General features: G+C 39.9%; 2 protein-coding genes across 3 annotated transcripts in view; one reads left to right on the top strand and one right to left on the bottom strand.

The window, feature by feature from the left end:
• Positions 1–17,361, top strand: part of LOC109574990 (general transcription factor IIH subunit 2) — a 79,662-nt gene extending 62,301 nt beyond the window's left edge. Inside the window, exons 13-18 of the mRNA XM_019983071.2 lie at positions 209–2,314; positions 8,353–8,514; positions 9,678–9,830; positions 10,411–10,497; positions 12,686–12,850; positions 14,799–17,361. Coding sequence (XP_019838630.2) covers positions 209–2,314; positions 8,353–8,514; positions 9,678–9,830; positions 10,411–10,497; positions 12,686–12,850; positions 14,799–15,172 — 3,047 coding nt within the window. The 3' untranslated portion in view covers positions 15,173–17,361. The remainder of the gene's footprint in view (positions 1–208; positions 2,315–8,352; positions 8,515–9,677; positions 9,831–10,410; positions 10,498–12,685; positions 12,851–14,798) is intronic.
• A 2,687-nt stretch (positions 17,362–20,048) lies between these two features.
• LOC109574673 (survival motor neuron protein) overlaps positions 20,049–20,756 on the bottom strand; it is a 32,385-nt gene continuing 31,677 nt past the window's right edge. Inside the window, exon 9 of one of the 2 annotated variants that reach the window (XM_070774571.1) lies at positions 20,049–20,233. The gene's annotated coding sequence lies outside the window, so the exon portion shown is untranslated. The remainder of the gene's footprint in view (positions 20,234–20,756) is intronic. The other variant, XM_019982672.2, reaches the window with a different exon arrangement.

Raw genomic sequence — 20,756 nt, 5'->3', positions numbered from 1 at the left:
ACATATCTTTGTATATAGAGGATTTTATTATATATTTATGGCCAAACTACACAGCATATGCGATATTAGTTCCCCAACCAGGGGTTGAACCTGCACCCCCTGCAGTGGAAGCATGGAGGCTTAACCACTAGACTGCTAGGGAAGTCCCGTATGTAGGGGATAATAGGAATATTTGTTTATAACTGTGCCTCCTTGCTCTTCTCCACAGAGGTGGCCCAGGGTGAAGCCCAGTGGTTTCAGGAGGCAGAGAGCCTGAGTGAGCACCTGAGAAAAGTCTATACCAGTGCTCCTTTCTGCCACATGTCTTTGCTTGAGATCTCTTCCTGTCTAGCCACTGACCAGTGGCTGGATTGTGATCTGTCCTTTGCCTTAAAACACATCACCAATCCTGTGCAAGAGCCTGTGGTGTTGCCTGAAGTCTTTGCTAACTTGAACTCTGTCATGTGTGTGGAGGGTGAAGCTGGGAGTGGAAAGACCATCCTCCTGAAGAAAATAGCTCATCTGTGGGCATCAGGACGCTGTCCCTTGTTAAACAGGTTCCGGCTGGTTTTCTGTCTCTCTCTTGGCTCTACTAGACCGGAGCAGGGGCTGGCCAGTGTCATTCGTGACCAACTCTTAGAGACAAAGCTATCTGTTACTGAAATGGGCCTAAGGAACATCATCCAGCAGTTAAAGAACCAGGTGTTATTCCTTTTGGATGACTACAAAGAAATGTGCTCAGTCCCCCAAGTCATAGCAAGGATGATTCAAAAAAAACACTTGTCAAGGACCTGCTTGGTGATCACTGTCCGTACAAATAGGGCCAAGAACATCCGCCGATACCTGGATACAATCATAGAGATTAAGGCGTTTCCTTTCTATAATACTATTTCTATATTACGGAAGCTCTTTCCAGGTGATTTGACCCGTCTGCGAAAGTTGATGGTTGACTTTGGAATGAATCAAACTTGGCAGGGAATTCAGAAAACTCCCTTGTTTGTAGCAGCAGTCCGTGCTAGTTGGCTTCAGAATCGTTTTCATCGGTCCTTTGATAGTGTGGCTGTTTTCGAGTCCTATATGGAATGCCTTTTCTTAAAGCACAAAACCGAAGCTGACCTTCTCAAAGCAACTGTGTCCTCCTGCGGTGATCTAGCCTTGAAAGGGTTTTTTTCATCTTGCTTTGAGTTTAGTGATGAGGACCTCATAGAAGCAGGGATTGGTGAAGAGGAAGATCTAGCCATGTACCTGATGAACAAATTCACAGCCCAGAGACTGAGGCCAGTCTATCAGTTTTTAAATCCTGCATTTCAAGAATTCCTTGCTGGAATGAGGCTGACCGAACTCCTGGATTCTGATAGGCAAGAAGACCAAGATTTGGGACTTCATTATTTGAAACGAATCAACTCAACCTTGATGGTTATCTATCCCTATGCCAATTTTTTGAACTGTGTCTCCCGCCATCCTTCAACAAAGGCAGGGCCAAAAATTGTATCCCATTTGCTTCTCTTGGTGGATAATAAAGAGACACTGGAGAATATATCTGAAAATGACGACTATCTGAAGCATCATCCAGAAATTTCAGAGGTGATGCAATTTTTCAGGTTGATGTGGCAATTATCTCCGCAAAATTACCTTTCACTGGCTTCAAAACATTTGCTAGCTTTGGCTATAAGGATTGCGTATCAAAGCAACACTGTTGCTGCATGTTCTCCTTTCATTTTGCAATTCCTTCGTGGGAGAACCCTGTGTTTGGATGTGCTTAAGTTACAGTATTTTTTTGACCACCCAGAAAGCCTGTTATTGTTGAGGAGTATCCAGGTCTCCATAAATGGAAATAGATTATTCAAAACAGATACGCCCTTGGAAAGAATTTTCGACAAATCCCAGGCACCAACTATAGAGCAGGACTATGCTTCTGCCTTTGAACTTGAGAGTGAATGGAAGCAGAGTTTAGATGAAAAACATGAAATCATTCAGAATTTTCAGAACATACGACTCAATGCACCACCAGCCATCAACACTGGCTATTGGAACCTTCCTTCAAAGCAGTACAAGATTCCCCTTCTGGAAGTTCATGTGACTAATACCCATGCTGTGGATCAGGAGATGCTGAGGTTTCTAACAGAGGTTTTCTCAGCTGCACAGCACATTGAACTCCACTTGAACCACAGCAGGGGTTTTATTGAAAACATCCGCCCAGCTCTTGAGCAGTTCAGGGCGTCTTTCACCAAGTGCTGCATAAGCCAGTGTGAGCTGAGTGCAATAGAACAGGAATTGCTTCTCACTCTAACTTCCCTAGAATCTCTTGAAGTCTCAGAGACAACCCATCCACAAGGTAAGCTTGAACCTATTTTAGATGACTATTATGATGTGTACTTCACTTTTTCACTCTTAGTTTTAAATGGATAAAAACTTTTGAAAGCATCAGACTGTAAATCCTTGCTGATTGGACAATTTAAATTTCACTAATATATTTCTCTTAGTAATATGAATTAGTGAAAAGCCTCCAAATAATAGAATGACTTTCAAACTCTAATATAAATAATAAAATGACTAATGAAGGCTCTTAGTAAACAAATGACTGCTAAGTCGCTTCAGTCGTGTCCGACTCTGTGCGACCCCATAGACGGCAGCCCACCAGGCCCCGCCGTCCCTGGGGTTCTCCAGGCAAGAACACTGGAGTGGGTTGCCATTTCCTTCTCCAACGCGTGAAAAGTGGAAAGTGAAAGGGAAGTCGCTCAGTCGTGTCTCTTAGCGACCCTATGGACTGCAGCCCGCCAGGCTCCTCTGTCTATGGGATTTTCCAGGCAAGAGTACTGGAGCGGGGTGGTATTGCCTATGTAAATAATGCTTGAGAACTACTCACACCTCACCTGCTTCATGGAAGAAAGGGCTTGTACTCTGGGAAATAAACAAGTAGGAAGTAATACCTTCCCGTTATTTTTGTCTCCTTTCACTTGTCTAAGCAGTGTTTTAGAGTTTTTGGTGTAGACTGTATCATTTTTCATTAAATTTATTCCCAGATACTTGTGTTTTTGATACTCTTGTAAATGATACTAATTTTTTTCATTTTCTGATTGTTGCTAGTATGGGTTTGATTTTCAGCAGTTTATTAAATGCCTAGCAGTGCTTTGCTTTATATCTTACTTGAGGGACACTGAACATTGTTTGAATCTGTGTTGATATTTATCTTCAAATTTAGAAAAATTTTGTTCACTTTTTTCAAGTATTTTTATCATGATAAAACACAGTTTTCAGTATACAGTTTAGTGGCATTAAGTAGAATTAGAGTGCTGTGAACCATCGTCACTATTCACTTCCACAACCTTTTCATCATCCCAAACTTTGTACCTATTAAATAACCCCTTCCTCTTCCCAGCCACTGAGGTCTCTGTGAATTTGTCTATTCTGCTTCATATAAATGAATACATACAATATTTTGTCCTTGTGCGTCTGACTTCTTTCATTTAGCATAATGTTTTTAAGGTTCGTCCATGTTGTAGCCTGTGTCAGAACTTCACTACTTTTATAGCTAGAATAATATTGCATTGTATGTATATATACAGTGGCTTTCCTGGTGGCTCAGTGGCAAAGAATCCACCAGCCAATATTAGAGACATGGGTCCTATCCCTGGGTTGAGAAGATCTCCTGGAGAAGAAAATGGCAACCCACTCCAGTGTTCTTGCCTGGGAAATCCCACGGACAAAGGAGCCTGGTGGGCTATGGTCCACAAAGAGTCGGACACGGCTTAGTGACTAAACAACAAATATATCACGCTCTGTTATCAGTTCATCAGTTGATGGACACTTGCACTGTTTATTCTGGCTAAAGCTGCTGTGAACATGGATGCACAAATGTTACTTTAAGACCCTGCTTTCAATTCTTTTTGATTTATACCTAGAAATTATTGGATCATATTAATGATAGTAATTCTATTTTAATATTCAAGAAACCTCCAAACTGTTTTCCACACTGGCTGCAGCATTTTACATCCCTACAAACAATGTACCAGGGTTCCAGTTTCTTCACATCTTGAAGCTTTTTTTGTTTTTTTTTAAAATCAGAGACATCCTAGTAGGTGTGAAATTATATCTAATTGTGGTTTTGATTTTCATTTTCCTGATGACTAAAATGCTACTGAGCATCTTTTCATGTGCTTGTTGGCTGTTCAGTTCAGTTCAGTTCAGTCGCTCAGTCGTGTCTGACTCTTTGCGACCCCATGAACGCCAGGCCTCCCTGTCCATCACCAACTCCCGGAGTTCACTCAGACTCACGTCCATCGAGTCGGTGATGCCATCCAGCCATCTCATCCTCTGTCGTCCCCTTCTCCTCCTGCCCCCAATCCCTCCCAGCATCAGGGTCTTTTCCAATGAGTCAACTCTTCCCATGAGGTGGCCAAAGTACTGGAGTTTCAAATTTAGCATCATTCCTTCCAAAGAAATCCCAGGGCTGATCTCCTTCAGAATGGACTGGTTGGATCTCCTTGCAGTCCAAGGGACTCTCAAGAGTCTTCTCCAACACCACAGTTCAAAGCATCAATTCTTTGGCGCTCAGCCTTCTTCACAGTAGTATATCTTTTTTGAAGAGAGTCTATTAAATCGTTTTGTCCATTAAAAAAAATGAAAGTGTGGTTTATTTACCATGTTGTGTTAGTTTCTGGAGTACAGCAAAGTGATTCAGACCGTGTGTGTGTGTGTATACACACATGTATGTATATTTAAGATTCTTTTTCACTGTAGATCATTACAAGATACTGGATATAGTTCCCTGTGCTATACTGTAGGTGCTTATTTTATACACAGTGTGTATCTATTAATCTCAAAATCCTAATTTATTCCTCCCTCCTTCCTCTTTTCCCTTTGGTAACCATAAATTTATTTTCTATGTCAGTGAGTGTATTTCAGTTTTGTAAATAAATTCATTTGTATTACTTTTTTAGAGCCCACATATAAATGGTATCATATATTCGTTTTTCTGACTTACATCACTTAATATGATAATCTCTAGGTCCATCTGTGTAGCTGCAAATGGCATTATTTCATTCTTTTTTGTGGCTGAGTAATATCTCATTGTGTGTATGTGTATCACATCTTCTTTATCTAGTCATCCTTGATGGACATTTAGGTTGCTTCCATGTCATGGTTATTATAAATAGTGCTGCTATGGATACTGGGGTGTATGTATCTTTTCAGAATAAGAGTTTTCTCTAGATGTGTGGCCAAGAGTGAGATTGCTGGCTTGTAGCTCGATTTTTAGTTTTTTAGGGAACCTCCAAACTGTTCTCCCTAGTGGCTATACCAATTTACATTCCCATCAACAGTGTAGGAGGGTTCCCTTTTCTCTACATCCTCTCCAGCATTTATTGTCTGTAGACATTTTTTGTTTTGTTTTTTGTCTATTTGTAGACGTTTTGATGATAGTCATTCTGACCACTGTGAGGTGATACCTCATTATAGCTTTGATTCGCATTTCTCTAATGATCAGTGATTTTGAGCATCTTATGTGCTTGTTAGCTATATATATGTCTTCTTTGGAGACATGTCTCTTGAGGTCTCCTGCCCATTTTCAGGTTGGGTTGTTTGTTCCTTTGCCCAACCCCATGGACTGCAGTATGCCAGGCCTCCCTGTCCATCACCAACTCCTGGAGTTTACTCAAACTCACGTCCATTGAGTTGGTGATGCCATCCAACCATCTCATCTTCTGTCGTCCCCTTCTTCTCCCGCCTTCAATCTTTCCCAGCATCAGGGTCTTTTCCAATGAGTCATTTCTTCAAATCAGATGGCCAAAGTATTGGAGTTTCAGCTTCAGCATCAGTCCTTCCAATGAATATTCAAGGACTGATGTCCTTTAGGATGAACTGGTTGGATCTCCTTGCAGTACAAGGGACTCTCAAGAGTCTTCTCCAACACCACAGTTCAAAAGCATCAATTCTGCAGTGCTCAATTTTCTTTATAGTCCAACTCTCACATCCATACATGACCACTGGAAAAACCATAGCCTTGACTAGGCGGCTAGAGAAGCCTCAGCAAGATAGTAGTCGCTAGAGCGGCGGCTGCACGGCAGCTGTGCAGAGCCACTGGAGCAGCTCTGAGGAGATACCCCATGTCCAAGAGCAAAGGAGAAGCCCCAGCAAGAGGGTAGGAGGGGCGAAATCACGTTCAGAATCAAACCCCATTGCGCCATAAACACTCAGAGGGCTCAAACAAACCTTGTGCGCACCTGCAACCCCATGGACTGCAGCACGCCAGAGAAGGAGAAGGAGACGATAGAGGATGAGATGGTTCGATGGCATCACCGACTCAATGGACTTGAGTTTAAATAAACTCTGGGAGTTGGCGATGGACAGGGAGGCCTGGCACACTGCAGTTCATGGGTTCCCAAAGAGTCGGACCTGACTGAGCGACTGAAATGAACTGACTAGACGGATCTTTGTTGGCAAAGTAATGTCTCTGCTTTTGAATATGCTGTCTAGGTTGGTCATAACTTTCCTTCCAAGGAGCAAGCCTCTTTTAATTTCATGGGTGCAGTCCCATCTGCAGTGATTTTGGAGCCCAAAATAAAGTCCCTCACTGCTTCCACTGTTTCCCATCTATTTCCCATGAAGTGATGGGAACAGATGCCTTGGTTTTAGTTTTCTGAATGTTGTGTTTTAAGCCAACTTTTTCACTCTCCTCTTTCACTTTCAAGAGGCTCTTTAGTTCTTCTTCACTTTCTGCCATAAGGGTGGTGTCATCTGCATATCTGAGGTTATTGATATTTCTCCCGGCAATCTTGATTCCAGCTTGTGCTTCATCCAGCCCAGGGTTTCTCATGATGTACTCTGCATATAAGTTAAATAAGCAGGGTGACAATATACAGCCTTGACGTACTCCTTTTCCTATTTGGAACGGGTCTGTTGTTCCAGTTCTAATTGTTGCTTCCTGACCTGAATATAGATTTCTCAAGAAGCAGGTTAGGTGGTCTGGTATTCCCATCTCTTTAAGAGTTTTCCACAGTTTGTTGTGATCCACAAAGTCAAAGGCTTTGGCATAGTCATTAAAGCAGAAATAGATGTTTTCCTGGAACTCTCTTGCTTTTTCGATAATCCAACAGATGTTGGCAGTTTGATCTCTGGTTCCTCTGCCTTTTCTAAATCCAGCTTCAACATCTGGAAATTCACGGTTCACATACTGTTGAAGCCTGGCTTGGAGAATTTTGAGCATTACTTTACTAGCGTGTTAGATGAGTACAATTGTGCGGTAGTTTGAGCATTCTTTGGCATTGCCTTTCTTTGGGAAAGAATATATTCCTTATATATTATATAATCACAGTGTAATTACATATAATTTTTATTGTCATGTGTATAAAACATTTTCTCCTGTAAATTTCCCTTTTCACTGTCTTGGTAATGTCCTTCAATCTATAAAGTTTCAAATTCCAACTGAGTCCAATTTGTCTCTTTTTGTGCTAATGCTCCTGGTAGCATATCAAGAATCCACTGTCAAGTCCAAAGTCATCTTTTCTTCTAAAGTGTTATACGGTTTTAGCTCTTAAATTTAGGTAGTTGATTCATTTTGAGCTAATTTCATATATGGCGGTGGTTGAACTTCTTTTGCATGGAGAAATTCAGTTGTCTGAGCCCCATTCACTGAGATGTCTCATTTTTCTGAATCCAGAGCGTAATACAGGACTTTTATATAGTAGATGAGAAAGAAAATATTGCCTGCCATTTCAGTAAACAAAGGGTGTTATAGTCATCAGCAATTGCAATTACACCCATGAGGGCGAGCCCTGAGGAAACTCAGGAAGGAAACAAAGAATACCTATTATCTAGCAGGCATTAGGCTGCAGCCACCCCAAAGGTGCAGCTTGAGGAAACTCAGGATGGGAAAACACAGGATAGGAAAACACAGGATACTGGCTCCAGATAGCCGAGGTGCGTATCAAAGGAATGATTTCAGTGAGCCCGGACTCTTGCATCTTCCCATACATAGAAAAGCGCTAAATTCTTTGAGACATTTGGTTTTCCTTTATTGACAGTAATCTTTTGCCCTTTGTTGGCAAAACTGCTTCCCCCTAATCTCCTTGGAGCAATTTTCTTAGGCTTACTTTGAGATGTTGCCTCCCAGACTTGACGTCCTAAGAACGTCCAGTGGATAAAATAATTCTCATACTTTTAGGGTGTGCATATATTTTTTTAGTCAACATACTAGTAAATGCTACAAAAAGCATTATTTTCATATATGCGCTTCCTAAAAAAGAATGTCTTATGGTATGTGAAAAGTTTTCATTTGAAAATATGAAAATACCTTGATGAATCCAAATGACAGTTTGAAAATTTCCATTTGGAACTCTTTAAATTAATAACAGGAAACTGTGTGCTGCTTTCTAGACCAACTCTTTCTTAGTTTGGACAAATTCTTGTGCCTGAAAGAACTGTCTGTGAATCTGCAACAAGATGTTTTTTCAGCCATTTCTGAAGAATTCCTAAATCTCCACCATATGGAGAAATTATTGATCCAAATTTCATCTAAGTGCAGTCCTTCCAAATTAGGTAAGTGTGGCACTTTGATTTTCTTGCTTTTACATCATCTGGAAAAGCTACCTGGCCAATAATTAAGAGTTGAAGATCTGAGGGTATAACCTATAATCCAGGTAAACTGTGGGAACAGCACTCATTGTTACTAAAAAAGCAGAGAGCTATTTATAATTGAGCCTTTACTACATGCTATGAATTATTCTAGCACTTTATAAATATTAACTCATTTAACATTCATACCCATTCTACAAGGTAAACTAATCATTTTACATAGGAAAACGGAGTTATAGAAATTAATTAATTTGCTCAAGGTCACCCAGAAAAGGAAATGGTAAATTTGCAATTCGAACACAGGAATTCTAACTCTTAAGTCTGAGCTCTTAAGCAGAGTATACTGCCTCTCCAAAAGTAGTTTGTAGAGTTCTCTCACTGTTTTCAAGTTGCTCTTACATTGCCACTTAGTGATCTACCAGATCAGAAGGAAGGAAATCGGCTGATTAGTAGTAATCAGAGGCACTTCCCTGTTTCTCACCAGCCTATTCTCTTGGTTAATGAACAACCTGTACAGCTATCTTTCTTAAATGTCATGTAGCAAGGTGACATAGGCATCATCAGTTCCTTAAACACCAAGTTTAAACACTTAGACTAAACACTAGAGACTGAGTGAAAAAAGACAAATCGCTAGTGAACTGACATGCAGATTTGCATGCAAAAAAACCTTGTAGCTGAGGCTGGAAGTGTAGTTTTCTTATATTTCTCAGCAATTTTTTCATGAAATTTAGGTTTTGCTTCAGAGTTGTCCCTGACTTTATGTTTCCTTGCATAGTGTTTCTATAGTGTAAACGTCACGTGCAAACTAGAGACATTAGGATATTAGGATATTAAAGCTGAGTCAATGCCGTTATTATACGGAGGAGAAAATGGATCCCCAGAGAGGGTCCGTAACGACAGTTCACACAGCACGTCAGTTAGTTACTATATTACAATACAGTAAATATACTTTTTATCAGTTAGTTACAGAACCTGAACCTAAGCCCGAGTCATTACAATCATGATGCCTTATTTCGATTCACTATTGCTGAAACAAATTAATAAATTAATTTTATTAATTTTATATGGTTAATTCAGATAGAACTTTTCAATCTCTGATTTCTGAAATCTGATATTTTATCTGACAGTCAGATTAGTTCAGAATTCTCCAAACCTTCAAGTGTTCCATCTGGAGTGTAATAGCTTTTCGGATTTTGAATCTCTTGTGACTGCACTTGCTTCCCGCAAGAAACTTGAAGAAATTAAGTTTTCTGGACAATTTTTTCAAGCCAACCCATTTGGTAAGAGCTATAATTGTAAAATTTTGGTTTAAGATGCTTTTGTGGACAGAATCATTTTTTAATAGTCAAATTTTAAAACATGCATTTGATGGCAGAGAACAAAACCATTGCAATAGATATCTGATCGTAAATGAATTTTCAAATAAGGTATATTTGTTTCCTTAATAGATGTTTAAACATTTCTAGTTATGAGAACTGTTTCCTGAGTAAAGATTTGTGTTATCTAGTTAAGCCATACGAATCAATTCAATCTGAATTATAGTAATTTCTATCACTTTTGAAATACTCTTTGCTGTGCTTAGTCGCTCAGTCATGTCCAACTCTTTGTGACCCCATGGGCTGCAGCCTGCCAAGCTCCTCTGTCCATGGGGATTCTCCAGGCAAGAATACTGGAGCAGGTTGCCATGCCCTCCTTCCGGGATCTTTTCAACCTAGGGATCGAACCCAGATTTCCCACATTGCAGGTGGATTCTTTACCAACTGAGCTACTAGGGAAGCCCCTTTATACTCTATAAATACATTACTTTTTGGTATAAGAAATGTAGCTGACATAACTAAATTTTAATTTTCCCTTTTATAGTCATTGTCTTGCCAAATTTTACTTCTCTGAAGATATTAAAACTTGGGATCCAATATATTCCAGATAAGGAAACAGCTGAAAAATTTGGTATGTTTATAACACAGTACCTTTTACTTACTCTTGATCCTTTCCCTCCACAAAATCCTATTTTGCATTAGCTATAATAAATTACAATGTTTTAGCTGCCCTTGGTCATTAGGAGGGAGGGATAGTGCTGCTCAACTTTTACCCTCCAAATGCCTTGATTTCACTTTATGTCTTTCAAAGCAATGTTCTTAAAGCAATTCATTTCTTAGAATATTTGTTATCAGTTCAGTCACTCAGTCGTGTCTGACTCTTTGCGGCCCCATGAACCGCAGCACACCAGGCCTCCCTTTCTATCACCAACTCCCGGAGTTCACCCAAACCTATGTCCATGGAGTTGGTGATGCCATCCAACCATCTCATCCTCTGTCGTCCCCTTCTCCTCCTGCCCTCAGTCTTTCCCAGCATCAGGGTCTTTTCAAATGAGTCAGCTCTTCACATCAGGTGGCCAAAGTACTGGAGTTTCAGCTTCAACATCAGTCCTTACAATGAACACCCAGAGCACTATGTAATTTTATTGCCAGGTATCCATCCCAAACAAGTTAAATGCCTGTTGTTTCAAAGTTTTCCAGAATATGGGGAAAACTACCTTTTAAAGTTATGAACACTCTATGTGAACACCTAGACTTAACAAAATGGTAACTATAGAAACTACCTTTTCTACTTATTTTTTTATGATTATAATAACCATGTGTGCTCTGGAAATTTTTCTAACAGGTATTAGAAGATAAGCGTATTTTTAAAAATTAAGATTTTTTTCCAACAAAAATGTTTCTGAATCAGACAGCCTTCACTCTAGCAGACAGAAGGGAGCTAGCTCTGAGGAGCTGTACGAAATGAAAGACTTTTATAGGCAGAAGGGCGCAGTGACAAATGATTTAAAGTAGGCAAAAATGCCCGTCAGTCATCGCAAGGTTACTTTCCTTTAGGCGATGGGGATGGCAGATGCTGATTGGTCCATTCCTGAGGGACTAGTTTAAGGTTCCATTTCTGGGCAGCCAGAACTGTAATCAGAGTCACGGTTTGGTGACATGGAGCTTGTTGTCTTACTTTTAACCCAGGAACATACAAGGACAGTCAGTAGAGACGAGACACATACAGCAGTAGTGCTATCAAACTCAGCACACTTCAGGAGCACCTGGGTCTCTTCCTTCCCCTTTGTCCATCTTTGGAGGCAGCTGTGTGTGCAGGGGAGGGGCGTGGGGGCTGGGGCCGAAGAGGCCAGACCAGGGGCCGAGGGGGTGGCTGTTTTCTTCTCCAGGAGGTCTTCTCCAACTCCAGGATTGAACCTGGGTCTCCTGCATTGCAGACGGATTCTTTACTGTCTGAGCAAATAGGGAAGCCCACAAGGGGAGGCTAGAAGGAACTTTGAGGTCTTAAATTAGAATTGGAAATACTGGTGTGGACTTGTGGTTTTTAACCTATATAGGTAGATATGGGCATATCTGTATATCTCACTATACATACGTGTATATACATCCCTCAGCTCAGTCAACAGAGACTCAAAAGTACCCTAGTAGTAATGAGCATACCAACTACCCAGATCTTGACTTCTAAATACTGGCCTCCCTAAAAGGAACCAGGGTCCTTGAAGAAATGGCTGATGTAAGAACTGGGACAGCGAAAGGAAAAGCCTGCTACATGGTTTTATGCTAGAAAGTGTTCAAAACATGTCCAGGTATGAGGCCGCAGAAGTAGAGAACTTTCTGGGGATCAAGTGATCTAAACTGTATCACACTCAGGAGGGATCAAAGTGAAAAGGCAAGTTATGAGAGTGGTGGATTGTGAAGTTAGTACTAGAAATCACTGAGGATGACAGCATCACAGAAGGGAAGGGGGCTAAAAGCATTGAGGAGCTGGCATTAATAGAGAGTCCAGTAGAAGCTTTGGTCTGAAAGAGGAGATAGTTGGGGATTCTCTGACAGTCCAGTGGTTTAAAAAAAAAAAGGAAATGGGGATGTGAAGCCCATTCTGAACTTTGGGACTTCAGGGCAGGAGGCTGACTGGGGAAGGACAGAAGATTGGTTGTCTAGAGGCAGCAATGAAGATCAAGGTGTAGGCTGACCCCTTTCTCCAGCCTCTATGCTACATGGAACTTCCTAGAATGTATAGATTTTGATGCTTTGGATTACAATTATTTGGGAACACAGAACATAGTTTTTTCTCTTTTTTTTTTGTCTCTTCTGATTAGCCTACGCTTTAGGTTCTTTAAATAACCTGGAAGAATTGATCCTTCCCACTGGGGATGGGATTCATCAAATGGCCAAACTGATCATCCAGCAGTGTCAGCATCTTCAGTGTCTCCAAGTTCTCCAGTTTTTCAAGACTTTGGATGATGACAGCGTGGTAGAAATTGGTGAGCTACCCTCAGATAAACTCAGCTCACATGAAAGCCAGTGGTACTACTCAAGCTTTCTGCTGCAAAATGTCTATAAAAACATTTTCCTCTCTAAAAATGTTCAACCCATTTCCCACTTCCTCATTTTCTCTATCATAATGTTCCCTCTAATGTTCTGTGGATTTTTGGTTCATTCTGGTCAGATTTGGGAGTAAAAGATAGCCTCCTGTTTGAGACTATACAAACCTTCAAGTCCACTCTTAACCTGTAGTGTTTCAGACAGCTGGCCACATACCCTCCGTATACTCCTTTTTATCAGTCAGTTCAGTTGCTCAGTCGTGTCTGACTCTTTGAGACCCCATGAATTGCAGCACACCAGGCATCCCTGTCCATAACCAACTCCCAAAGTTTACTCAGACTCATGTCCATTGAGTGGTGATGCCATCCAGCCATCTCATCCTCTGTCATCCCCTTCTCCTCCCACCTTCAATCATTCCCAGCATCAGGGTCTTTTCCAATGAGTCAGTTCTTTGCATCAGGTGGCCAAAGTATTGGAGTTTCAGCTTCAGGATCAGTCCTTCCAATGAATATTCAGGACTGATCTTCTTTAGGACTGACTGGTTGGATCTCCTTGCAGCCCAAGGGACTCTCAAGAGTCTTCTCCAACACCACATTTCAAAAGCATCAATTCTTCGGCACTCAGCTTTCTTTACAGGCCAACTCTCACATCCATACATGACTACCGGAAAAACCATAGCTTTGATTAGACGGACCTTTGTTGGCAAAGTAATGTCTCTGCTTTTGAATATGCTGTCTAGGTTGGTCATAACTTTCCTTCCAAGGAGCAAGCGTCTTTTAATTTCATGGCCGCAGTCCCATCTGCAGTGATTTTGGAGCCAAAAAATAAAGTCCCTTGCTGTTTCCACATCCATTAGCCATGAAGTGATGGGACCGCATGCCATGATCTTCGTTTTCTGAATGTTGAGTTTTAAACTGACTTTTTCACTTTCCTCTTTCAAGAGGCTCTTTAGTTCTTCTTCTCTTTCTGCCATAAGGGTGGTGTCATCTGTATCTAAGGTTATTGATATTTCTCCTGGCAATCTTGATTCCAGCTTGTGCTTCATCTAGCCCAGCATATCCTTTTTTTTAATTGAAAATTAATACACATAAAGAAAAGTACAAAAGTATACAGCTTAATGGATTTTCAAGTGAACAGTCTTGCTACTTATACTTGGCTAACAATTACTCTTTAGACTACAATATAGATTATTACATTACAGAAGCTTCCTTTGTGTCCCTTCTGACACTACATTCCCCGTCCTTCTCAAAAGTGACCACTATACTGCTTTCTTTCACCATAGATTAATTTTACCCATTCTGAAAATACGTCATGGAATCCTACGCAGGATGGTCTCCTGTGCCTTTTTCCCTACACATTTTTCATTTATCTCTGCCTTTACCTCTATTATCCCCTGGTACTTTCTTTGGATATAATTTGCTTTTTATTTTTGTTCTAAATTCATTCTTTCTTCTTTCATTCCTTTTAATGTCCTAATGTCCCGAGGTGGACAGTTAGAGCACTAACTTTGGCTTTAGCTCTCTCTCACAAGTTTTAGTGTCATATTTTCATTCAGTTCAAAATATTTTCTAATTTTAGTCGTTCATTTTTTTGCCACACCAGTTATTTAGAGATGTATCACTTTTGTTTTTAATCTATGTTCTTACACTTAGAGTGTGTCTCTCATAAAAATATAGTTTTTAAAAATGTAATTTATTAATATTTACTACTTCAGTTAGAAGTAAATCTAATGTATTATTAAATTTATATATTTTTATTAAAATTGGGCATTTTCTATTTTAAGTGATGGTGGGAGAAGAGGTGTGTTAAAATAATCTAGCCTACCAGTATTAAAATTGAAGTCCCTATGATTCTGTTCTCATAAATATTTTGCTTTTATATTTATAGCCAAGGTAGCAATCAATGGAGGTTTCCAGAAACTCAAGCATCTTGATTTTTCAATGAACCACAAGATTACAGAGGAAGGATACAGAAACTTCTTTCAAACACTGGACAACCTGCCTAGCTTGCAAGAGTTAACTATTTCCAGGCATTTCAAAGAATGTATCAAAGTTCAGGCTGCAACAGTCAAGTCTTTGAGTCAATGTGTGTTACGGCTGCCAAGCCTCTTGAGACTTAACATGTTAAGTTGGCTCCTGGATGCAGAAGACATCACACTGCTTACTGCCACAATAAAAAAGCACCCTCAGTCTAAACATTTCATCCTTTCCTGGAAATGGATACTGCCATTCTCTCCAATCATTCAGGAACCTATTAGCTAAAATCTACTAAATCAAGAAAATTTTTGTCAGTAATTCTAAAAACTGTTGGATAAAATTTTGAATAATATTAATTATCCAAAAACTTATTAAATGCTGCATACAAAAGAGTAAAATGCATAAAGCATGTAATATAAAAAACCCCAAACAGCCTGCTTACCCGTTACTGAGCTTAAGAAACAGAGTATTACCAGTGACTCTGAAGTCCCTAAATGATCCTCCCCAATCAAAGATCAGCCCTTTAATCAAATTTACACATCCAACTCTTCATTATTCAGGTCATATAGGGCTTTCAGGCTAACTTCGGTAAACGGTAACAAAGCCACAGGGAGGGGTGGGAAGAATGGTGTATCCATCGTAAAGCCACAATATTCAAGGAATATTCAAGTTATTACAAAATGGCTAATTTAAGGACTGCATCTGTTTCACACATAGATGTGACAAGAGATATTCCTTAATCCTTGTAGTGTCTGTTTTTGTACATTTAATTTAGTGTGGCAGGGTTTATGTATACCTTCCTTTTATCTATTGCAGAAGAAATAGGATTTAGGGCAAATGCTCATATTCTAGAGCCCTTTGATTCAGTGGTTATTGTAGAAGCAGAAAGTAGTTTAGAATTTAGCATCATTGGAAATTAGCTAAATCTGCGGTTTTGAAAATACTGAGTATCAATGTTTTTTTAGATGTTTGAGAATCTAACGTATACATTTATAATGGCCTTAAAGTCTTATGTATCCACTTTGCTCAAGAATATTTTGTCAGTGACTTTATATATAGTATTATATATAGTATATATAATATATATATTATATATATATTAGTATCATATCAGGTATTACATCTGATGTCAATGTCTACATCTGTGCCTGTGTCCAATATTTCACTATTAGTTAATCAGTGGAGTGTTCTGAATGGCTAGAAGGCCATTCCAAATTCATAATGCTAGTGTAAGCTGGAAAACAACCATTCTTTTACAGTAATTTTTATTTTTACCACAAAACATAGGGACTGTATATATGGTTATGATTCTATTTGTTTAAAAAATGTACTCTCATGTTTCTAGATGCATTAAGAATTTCTGCAAAGAATATACAAGAAAAATTTTAACAGTGGTAACCATTTTAAATGATTAGAAAAGGGATAGGAAGGCATTCCTTTTTCCTTTTTGTACTGTTTTTTGTTTTACAAGCGCCTGTTTTGTATTTAAAATATAAAATTAGTTTAGCATTACCACGCGAATAATTGCTCTGTAGAGTGAGATTACTGGAAGCTGAGAAGGGCTATCTTCTTGTCTGATTTTATATCTAATACTTTTGTAATCAGAAAGGTTTTAAGTACTGTATCAAAGTCCAACTGGGAGACAGAAACCACCTAGTAACTTGGGGAGTTTACTATTAAGAGTTATTTACTGTAATAGGCAACTGGAGTAACAAGGATTACTTGTTACTCCAAGCATGGACATAGGGAATAGCCTACTGGCTTTTCACATTAGGGTGTGACAGAGCACCCAAAGGACTGACCCCAGGACTGAGGTCTGGACCTCAAGAGAGAAGGCACGGCCCTGGACAACAAAGGTTGGCTAAATTAAAGAGCTGCAACCCAAGAAGGTGTAAGCTTGGAGCACTTTGCTTAGAAACTTTGGGGGTGCCAGAGGAAGCCTTCTATATGGGGGTGCTAAGTGCTGCTGGCCACCAGGTACTGCAGAAGCCAGGTGCTGCACATGGTGTAGAGACCATGAGCTCCACATACCTGCTGGAGAGGTACACTGGACCCAGAGGTAGGCCCGTGCCCCTCCTGTCAACAGCACCCTCTACTGTGAAGCTTTTCACGGTTCCTGCTGACGAGGCAGGGGTATTTCCAAGGTCCAGATCCACTACTGCAGAGCACGCAGTGAAGGCTGGATTTGGACATGAAGGCAGTAACGTCGAAGTGGTACAAGTGTTACTTACTACATTTCATAGTTCTGACCTAAAGGAAAAAGAACCTAGTTAAATTTAAGATTGAAAGCATATGTATTCAGGTTCATCCTGTCACAGAAAAACTTCCTAAATACACAAGAAACTGGTATTAATGATGCATTTCAGGGAGAGGGGCAGGATAGTGGGCAGGGTAGGGACGTTTACTTTACATACAATCATCTGAATTCTGCACTATATACATGTACTATTAAAAATGATACTTTACAAAACTAACAGGACTCCATGCAAATTATTTGTCCAGAGCTTCTGCTAAGGACTTCCAGTATAAAGCAGGGGGCAGTGGGAATTCCTGGCAGTCCAGTAGTTAGGGCTGCTTTCACCGTCAAGGGCCCAAGTTCAATCCCTGCTCCAGGAACTAAGATCTCACAGGACATATAGCAAACCCCCCAACCCTGGAAAGCAGAGAGCTGCAAAGTATGGCCACAGACTACAGACTACGAGCTAAGAGTATTTCTTACATTTTTAGAGGCCCACAAAACTGTCTCCTGTCACCCTGTTTGTTTAACCTATACGCTGAGCACATCATGAGAAATGCCGGGCTGGATGAGTTACAAGCTAGAATCAAGATAGGCAGGAGAAACATCAACAGCCTCAGAAATGTGGATGATACCCCTCTAATGGCAGAAAGTGAAGAGGAACTAAAGAGACTCTTGATGAGAGTGAAGGAGGAGAGTGCAAGAGCCTGCTTAAGATTAAATATTAAAAACATTATGATCATGGCACCTGACCCCACTACTGCATGGCAAACAGAAGGGGAAAAGGTGGAAATTGTGACAGGTTTCGTCTTCCTGGGCTCCAAAATCACTGCGGATGGTGACTGCAGCCATGAGATCAGAAACGATTGTTTCTTGGCAGGAAAGTGATGACAAACCTAGACAGCATGTTGAAAAGCAGAGACGTCACTCTGACGACAAATAGTCAAGGCTGTGGTCTGCCCAGTGGTCACATTTGGTTGTGAGAGCTGGACTGTAAGGAAGGCAGAGCACCAAAGAATTGGTGCCTTTGAACTGTGGTGCTGGAGAATTCTCCCACTTGCTCAGGCGAAAAACCGTGGGAGTCATCCTGGACTCCTCTTTCCAGCTCCACATGGACTCTATTGGCAAACCCTGAGCTCTACTTGGAAAATACACTCAGATCCAAGTCCTACTCAGCCTGCTCTTTCTTGAAACTTCTCATCTATTTTCAACAAAGCAGTCAGAAGCTTTTTTTAAATTATTTTTTTGGCCACACCACTCTGCATATGGGATCTTAGTTCCCCAACCAGGGATCAAACCCGTGCCCCTATAATGGAAGTGCAGAGTCCTCACCACTGGACCACCAAGGAACTCACCCAGAAGCCTCTTCCAATGCATCTGATCACACAATACGTTTGGTTCAAAAACTTTCCAATGAATTCCTAGCTCCAAGAAATGTTGAAGACGTTGCAAAGGTCTACGTATGACCTGACCCCTGGCTACCTCTCCCTTACCTCCATTTCTTTCATCTCTCCTTGCTTACTTCCACCCCAGCCAAGCTGGTTTCTTTGCTGTTCCCTGAACATGTGAACACTCTTGTCTTAGGGCCTCTGCACCTGTTATTTTCTTTGCTTGGGAAGCTCTTTCTCTATACACATGAATGGCTCTCATTTTCTTTGATCTCTATTCAAATGTCACCTCAGTTAGGAGTTCCCTGTTCTTTTTTTAAAACAAGTGTCTCTGCTTCCAATCCCAATTTGCCCAACCCCCTTTCCTATTTCCCTTTCCTCTATGACGTGAATCACTATTGCTACTTTATAAATTTCACCTGCTTACTAGCTAGTTCCCACAACTGTAAGCAGGAACATTCATCTGTGTTGTTCCCAAGCACATAGAAGAGTGCCTCACACAAAGCCAAGTAACTATTTGCTGAAATGAATGACTTTCCTGAATGCACAACTACTCTCCAACCATATTAGGTGTTAAGGAAGGTAACATCCGAAACTCTCACAAGGCAAATAAGCTACCTTCAGAACTAAACTTAACCTGGCACATTTTAGGCAATTAATATATTAGGTGCTTGTTATGAAAAATGATGAAACTCTATTTACCCTGTACAAAAAATTCTGTAAAGCTTCCTTATCAATCACTTGAATATTCACTTATGTATTCAATAAATACTAATATGCTTGGCACATGCAGTTTGCCCAAGCAAAACCTCTGAAAGAAATAGCACTTATCATATTAACATCTCCCACAGCTAAATGGACTAGGGAGAATCTCAGGCTATGGACACCAGTGCTTTAGACTGAACTAAACCAGTATTATGTTCTACCTCTCTAGAGAGTTTGAACAGAGAGACTCACATAGATACAGTCAAATGGATGGCAGATGGAACTGCAAGGCGGTGGTGAAGACAACGGCTTGGGCAATCATGTCAGGCAGGGTACGTGAGGAAGGTGTGGAGGAGGCTAGGAGACAGGCAGGCAGGCAGGCAGGCAAGAAAAGGTGCTGGAGGAGAATGACAGTATGACTTCGGAGCAACAGAACACAGGCTTAGCGCCCAAGCAGCCAGGCCCAGTCCTCTGACATTCAGCTTCAGACAGGCTTTCTGCCCTAACCTTGGATTATCAGCAACACTGTTTTACAGTTGGTTGTATCTTTACAATACTATCCTTTACCCAAAAAAGCCTGAGTTGTTCTTTTTACATCTTTCCATAGGCTCCAACTTACCATATGTATTCCAAAGAAAAGCATTCAGATAGTCAAGTTTTTTTAAAAAGTTATTTATTTTTAAAGGCATTAATAAAAAGCTTAACATACTTACTAAGAAAGTTACAATATACAAATGGGCTCAGTTGCAATTTTGATGGATTGACTTTCTGCACTGTGTGTGACCTTGAGTTTCTTTTAATCATATTTCCGTTGTTCAGTTATTCAAACTGATTATTCCCTTAAAATATCTGTTTATTTAAGCATGAGTCACATGCAACAAGGGGAAATGCAGATGACATGCACCCATCCAAGTGTGCATGAAGAAAATGATGAAACATTTGTTCACTTCAACCAGGGCACATCAAAATACCATCTCCTTGGGAGAGAGCTACACCTGAATCTGAAAGATAAAAAACCTAAATACAATCATGAATCTAAACAAAACCTATTTTCATATAAAATCATGAAGAGAGAAAACAGCAACACCGTCATCAGGGTAAATAAAACTAGAATAAAAATGTGCTAATGTAAAAGACAATGTAATCCTAATTTCAATCTTTATGGGATAGTTAGGTATTTAGACAAACTGTGAGATTCATTTGAAGGAATAGACAAGAGTATTCTTTAAAAAAAATCTTAAGGACCACTGGTATCTGATTTGTCCTAACAGAATTTAAGACATATTAAAAACAATGATAAAACTTATGTGTTAAAAAGAACAGTAATTAGACCAACACAAATGACATTCTACAATTACAGTAACAATAAAACCAGAAATTAAACCTAACTACCTAAAATTAAAATTTACTAAAAATTTCTAGAATTAAAAACAATTTTGAAATTTGGAATATCTAGAAAACAAGAATTCTACAGAATCAACTAAATTTTCAGAGAAAAATTTATGGTCCTGAAATGTCCATTTTAATAAATAACAGATAG

Source organism: Bos indicus, chromosome 20 (assembly GCF_029378745.1).
Source record: "Bos indicus isolate NIAB-ARS_2022 breed Sahiwal x Tharparkar chromosome 20, NIAB-ARS_B.indTharparkar_mat_pri_1.0, whole genome shotgun sequence".
Taxonomy (NCBI): Eukaryota; Metazoa; Chordata; class Mammalia; order Artiodactyla; family Bovidae; genus Bos; species Bos indicus.
Note: the sequence above shows the minus strand (reverse complement) of the source record. Positions and strands in the feature narration are given on the sequence as shown.